The sequence below is a fragment of the Eimeria necatrix genome, genomic scaffold (genome assembly GCF_000499385.1).
Source record: "Eimeria necatrix Houghton genomic scaffold, Enh_scaff1568, whole genome shotgun sequence".
Classification (NCBI taxonomy): domain Eukaryota; phylum Apicomplexa; class Conoidasida; order Eucoccidiorida; family Eimeriidae; genus Eimeria; species Eimeria necatrix.
Genome location: NW_013652269.1, coordinates 1 through 6626, shown reverse-complemented (window position 1 = coordinate 6626; position 6626 = coordinate 1). Strand labels below are relative to the sequence as shown.

Below are 6626 nucleotides of genomic sequence, written 5' to 3'. Positions count from 1 at the left end.
ATTGCAGTAGACTGCGCGGATCGCTCCAACTTCGATAGGATCTCCCAGAGACGTCCCAGTACCATGTGCCTCCAACACCGACACATCTGCAGGCGACTTCACTTGGGCATCGTGGAGAGCCGCTCGAATGACTGCTTGTTGAGCAGGGCCATTGGGCGCAGTGAGACTTGCGCTTCTGCCTACGTGGTTATTGGCAGCACCCCGAATCCAGGCGTAGACAGCCCCTGGGTCCGTGGAGTGACGCGGTAGAGCCTTCACTAATAGTGCACCACATCCCTCACTGCGGACGTATCCGTTGGCCGACGCGTCGAAGGTTTTGCATCTTCCATCAATGCTGAGCATGTGCGCTTTGCATGTCTGAACAAAATAAGCTGCTGAGAGAAGCGCGTTGACGCCAACTACCAGTGCAGTCCTTTCCTGTGAATGGAGCGATGGTAGGGAGAGGCAAAGGGCAACAAGAGAGGATGAGCACGCGGTATCAACTGACACGCTTTGGCCTGTCAGAGAGTAGAAATACGATATTCGGTTTGCTAATATTGATACGGCATTCGATGTCGCTGTGAACGCTGTGATGGCGGAGAGGTCCTTGAAGACGTCCTCGTGGTTCATTGAACCAACAAAGACGTCAATAGGAAGACCTTTCAAGTCTTCCAAGTCATTAAACCCGGCATCAACAACAGCTTCAAATGCTACTTCGAGTGAAACGCGTTGTCGAGGATCCATTTGTCTTGCTTCTCCATCGGAAATATGAAAAAAGTGGTTGTCGAAAAGATCCATATATCCAATGAACCCTCCTTGGCGCACATACATCTTACCGGGAGCATCAGGGTCTGGATTGTATGAACCATCAACGTCAAACCTGTTTTCAGGAATGTTGGATAAGCAATCTATACCATGGGAAAGCATCCTCCAAAATCCACTAGGGTCACTGTCCGACCCTGGAAACCGGCATGCCATTCCCACTACCGCAGCTTCGACGTCTCCTGAAGCTTCCAAAGGTGTCACTGGCTCGACAAGTGCCGCGGGCTTACTTTCAGTGTCGTTGTCCTCGCTTACTTCTTGCAAAAGGAACTTCGTCAGCGCGTCGACAGTTGGATGGTCAAATAGAACAGTTGCGCTGAGTCTTACATTGAGTGCGTTTTGAACTGAGTCTCGGAACTCAATTGCCCCCAAAGAGTCGATTCCAAGCTCCTGTAAAGGAGCGTCTGCACTTAAGTCAGTAGAATCATTCAAAACAGACTTCGCAGCTGTCATGATGGCCTGTTTGATGCGCTCGCGCTTGTCCTTTTGCTGTACTCTACTTGCTTTATGCGCAGGCTCTACGAAACTTCCACCTTTGTGGCCTGAAGTGCCGGCAGATGACTTCGATGCACCCGATTCAAGCATTCCAAACTGTTGGAAGGCTACTGGAATGCCGAATTTATAACGCAGCAAGAAGCGGCTCCAGTACAGCGGTTGGCATCCCACAACAGCTTCTACATTTTGTTGCAAAATTGCACTGAGCGCCAGCAGTCCCAGTGGGTTAGAAATCCCTCCAAATCCCGCCTTCGCAAAGCGCCCTTTCAGCTGAGTAGCCATGCCTTGTACCACCCAAGGGCCCCACTGAATGCTATGGGCAACAAGACCCCGCGAGCGCCGGTACCTTGCCAATTCATCAAGACAGCAGTTGGCGGCTGCATAGTTTGCCTGGCCGGCGTTCCCAAGCAGTCCAACCGACGACGAAAACATTACGAAGTACTTCAATCGCTCTTCCATCCCCAGCGCGGAGAGGCAATTGTGCATATTCCATGCTCCTTCTACCTTTGGTCGGAATACTAGCTCCAAAGAGCTACGGTCTTGTTGCGCCAGTGGTCTGTCTACCAGTACACCTGCACTGTGGAAGATGCCACTTAACGGGCCTACAAAGCATACCTTGCTGGTAACGTGACAAACGAGGCATCCCCGTGCAATACCATCGAACAGATTCTTGACATCAGATAGACGACAAACGTCGCATCTCTGGACGATGATTTGTGTACCGCTATGCTTCTCTATGAGCTGCTGCCAAAGTTTCGCCGTGGCTCCGTCACGTGGCGGCGTTCCCGTCCTGGAGAGCAAAATCAATGCATTGGCGCCGTTATCCGCAAGCCAGTGGGCTACAGTGAGACCGAGCCCGCCAAGGCCGCCCGATATTACGAATGTTTCCCCGCTTCCTATATTGCACTTCACACGCGCAACCGGTAGAAGCTGGATCCCGCTGAACACAAGCTGAGGACTGAGCACGCGACCACTACGGACAGCGAGCTCGGTTTCGATATATTCGCGACCGTCTGCTGCGAAAGATTGAGTGTATTTTGTGAAGCTGGGGGAAAGCAGAATCGACGCGACCTGCTGGAGCATGCCGACTGTAGGATGCACAGTTTCCAAATGGGGTGGCTCTATATCTAGCAGAACAAGGGGAACCGGACGGTTTGCAATTGCTTCCATTTCAAGACGTGCTGTCCGGCATAGACCTCGAACTCCGGCAAGCAATGGGTGTGCGGCCTCTTCCTCGGGAAGCACAGCGGAGGCACCTCCAACCACAATGACCACTGGAGGAAGGGTCTCAGACCCATTACCATTAATCTGTTCTGCGATACTCTGCAGGAAATCCATGACATCACCAATGTATTCTTCTGCAGAGCTCCAGCTTCGACATGCGCCACCAAAGTGCACCACTGCATCCCACTCAGCTAAACTAACGCTCTCCCACCGGTTTCGCAAGGCCTTAGAGGCATAGTGCAGTTCAATAGTGGTGCTTGAATCCACTGTTTGAATCAATGGGCTAGAATCCTCAGTCTCTACTCCATGCACAAGCCAATGCATTGCCCGCCTCTGCGTAGCAGGCTTCGAATATGTCTGCCATGCCTTTCTTTCGATCCATTTCTCGCCCCACAATAGCCCACGTCCAAGGTCCCTCTCTGCAGGAAAGATCTGATTCGACACTACTGGTTGTAAGCACATGGTACCAATCTGTGCAATCGAATTGGCGCTGTCATCAAACAAAGTGATGGAAACGAGAGTGCCATCAGACTCTGTCGTTGCGTCCTTACTACCAGTTATCACGCTTATTTCTGCCCAGTAGCAGTTATTCGATGCACGTGTACTATTCCACACTCGTATTGTGGAGGCTCTAACAGGCACAAGGGCTGTTGCGCAGCTATGCACGCTGAAGGCAAGGAGTGCTGCGGCCTGCACACATCCGTCGAAGATTGAGGGATGCAAAATAAAGCTGCGTTCGAAATCAGCAACTTCGTGGTGGAACTGCAGCTTCACAAGTGCAGAATTGCCTGCAATCAGCATGTCCTTAATAGTTTGAAAGCACGGTCCGTATTCTAGTCCACGCCGCCGAAGTTCTTCGTAGGCTTCAGCAGCACCGTAATGCAGAGTCATGTTTTCAGTCATGCGTTTAGTGCTCCCCTCGACATCCAGTGGTGGTGGCTTCACAGAATTTGCATCTTCCATCAGCGAAATCCAGCCTTCAGCATGAGTAACCTCAGCAGAGAGAGCTGTATCGGCTGCGACTCCTCCAGCGTGGTGTGAGGAAAGGGTAGCGTACGTGCATTCATCTGCCTCTTCTAGCCGTATCTTCAGATGAACACCGCTTCGGCTGGTTGGACAATGTACGATATGGGTTCCCCATGTTTCAGGGCCTTCGTACAAAATCATCGGCTTGAGAATGGCTACATTATGCAGCTCGATGCAGGCCTCCCCAAGTGTGCAGCCGTATCGAGCTAAAGCAGCACCTAGCATTGCGTCGATGAAGCCAACGCCTCGAAGAATGGGTATACCCCACACAAGATGGTCCCTCAGAACGCTCAGCGTGCCGTTGCGCACGCTTGCTTCACAAATTGCGACGCCATTTTCTGGCTCAGTACTGAGATCTGCAGTGTCGCTGTCGATGAGTGGGTGAGATATTTTCCTCCATTCAAAAGACCTGCGAAAAAATGAAGCGGACGCGGAAAAACTGTTGTGCTAGTTCGTTGAAAATTGCCAGCGGAGCGCCACTGGAAGGGCCACGGCAATCGGCGCTCGGTATTACCGTTTCCGAACTGACGGGATAACGGGAAAACTGCCTTACTGGTGGTTCCACTTGTGCTTGGAGATGAACTCGTCTTCGCCCCTGCATATGCGTTGGCACTTCTGTAGTCTCTCCATTAATGTTTCTTCATCGGCTGCTTCACCCCTTTCAACCATGTTGAACATCTCCACCGTGTGGCCCTCATGCTTACCAATTGTCTGTGTAGCCAAATTAATGAGAGTTCGTTGGGGCCCTACCTCTACAAAGATAACGTGATCCAAACCGCATGACTCAACTGCTGCCATAACAGCTTCCCTAAACCTGACAGGCAGCGTAAGCTGCCCGCCCCAATAATGTGGATCTTGAGGCTCTGATGGGTCAAGCATTCGCCCACGAACCGTCGAAGCAATGGGTATGTTCGCCGGCTGTAGGTTTACTGTGCTGACAATTGCTTCCATCTCCGCAACAGCACCCGCCATGAGCGGAGAGTGGAAAGCGTGGGATACTGGGAGGCGCTTGGCAGCAGCAGAAGCACCAAGGTGCCGAAGCAGCGTGTCCACTTCATCCCTCGCTCCTGCAATCGTCACGCTTTGTGGAGCATTGTCTCCTGCAAGGGCGACTGCGTGCAAGTGTTGAAGGTCGCTGGAAAGGGCAGTTTGGACTTTGTCAGCTGGCAGCCGGCAAGCTACCATGATTCCGTCATTGCTGGGCTGGGCCGCCAGTAGCGATGCGCGCCTTGCAACAAGACGCAAGGCATCCTTCCATCCCATCACGCCAGCAACAGCGGCCGCTGCGTATTCACCCAGGCTGTGGCCAATCACAACGTCGGGCTTCATCCCGCGGTCCAGAAGCACGTGACTCAAACCTAGCTCAACGGCGACGATAGCAACTTGTGAGTATTGCGTTTGGCTTAAAAGTTCCTCCATTGCCTTCCTGTCGGGTTGCGCTCCTGCGCCATATATCATGTCTTCAATACTTTGAGGGCCTCTTTCTGGGAACCAGTGCATTTCCTTCAAACACGCAGTGCATTCGGAAATTGTGTTTCTGAATACAGCACTGTGGTTGAAGTAAGCACATGCCATATCTAGGTATTGCGATCCTTGTCCAGTAAATAGCCACACAATACTGGCACAGCGTTTTCCCGAAGTGGCGTTGGCCGGCTCTCCAGTTACCGCCCAGGTCGACTTGAACGTGGGGGCCACCTCAACAATTGCGTGAGCATTGGAACCTCCAAATCCGAACGAACTCACCGCACCCAGCAGTGGCTGCGACTCGTGAATCCCAAACAGGCCGTCGAGGGGAACACACTTGCTCGGAAACATGAGGCCTCTGTACTTATCGCTTCTAGTCACGTCAATGTGTGGGTTTAGCATGTTTAGATGCAGATTCGGAGTAGCCATTCTGTGTTGCAGGACCAGAATTAGCTTTATGAGTCCAGCGATGCCTGCGGCCCCTTCAGAATGCCCCATGAGCGATTTCAAGGCGCCCACTATCAGTGGGGGGCTGTCTGCAAAGCCATTGCAGTAGACTGCGCGGATCGCTCCAACTTCGATAGGATCTCCCAGAGACGTCCCAGTACCATGTGCCTCCAACACCGACACATCTGCAGGCGACTTCACTTGGGCATCGTGGAGAGCCGCTCGAATGACTGCTTGTTGAGCAGGGCCATTGGGCGCAGTGAGACTTGCGCTTCTGCCTACGTGGTTATTGGCAGCACCCCGAATCCAGGCGTAGACAGCCCCTGGGTCTGTGGAGTGACGCGGTAGAGCCTTCACTAATAGTGCACCACATCCCTCACTGCGGACGTATCCGTTGGCCGACGCGTCGAAGGTTTTGCATCTTCCATCAATGCTGAGCATGTGCGCTTTACAGGTCTGTTGGTACGCCTCGACTCTTAGCATGAGATTAACCCCTAGAACCACAGCCTGTGAAATCGCTTGGCTCGCCATATAACTAAGGGCGAAATCAAGGGCAACCAGAGAGGAGGAGCAAGCGGTGTCAAGTGTTACACTTGGCCCAGAAAAGCCATTCACATATGATATTCTGTTTGATAAAATGCTGATGTGTGCTGCAGTGACCGTATAGGCAGTAGCAAAGGGCCCTCCCTCAAGGGCGGTTTCGTGGTTCATTGAACCAACAAAGACTCCTGTGACGTCCGTGTCTGTGGCACCTCGTTCAACGCCTGCATCCAAAAGAGCTTCATATGAAACTTCAAGGGCCACCCGCTGTCTTGGGTCCATTTGCTTAGCCTCCAGTGGAGATATGGAAAAGAAGTGACAGTCAAAGGAATCGATATTTCTGATTGTTCCCCCGGCACAGGTATAAATTTTCCCGTCACTAGATGCCTCTGTGTTGTATGCGTTGATGTCAAATCGTGACAGCGGCACGTCACTTATACAGTCTTCCGCCCTAAGAAGCATTCGCCAGAATTCACGCGGATTGGCGGGAGAAGCTGGAAATCGGCATGCCATTCCCACTACTGCAACTTCGACGCCTGTCGAAGCTTCCAAAGGTGTCACTGGCTCGACAAGTGCCGCGGGCTTACTTTCAGTGTCGTTGTCCTCGCTTTGAAGAACGTTTTCCTAGA

The 6626-nt window shown here is 52.3% G+C and overlaps 1 protein-coding gene across 1 annotated transcript; it reads right to left on the bottom strand.

Annotated features, from left to right (window-relative positions):
* Positions 1-6279, bottom strand: ENH_00017260 (Lovastatin nonaketide synthase, related; the record flags this gene model as incomplete). The annotated part of the gene is made up of 2 exons (XM_013579257.1): positions 1-3955; positions 4100-6279. Coding segments are annotated over 2 exons (6135 nt in total), but the record flags the coding sequence as incomplete, so codon positions are not given.
* Between the last annotated feature and the right edge of the window lie 347 nt (positions 6280-6626).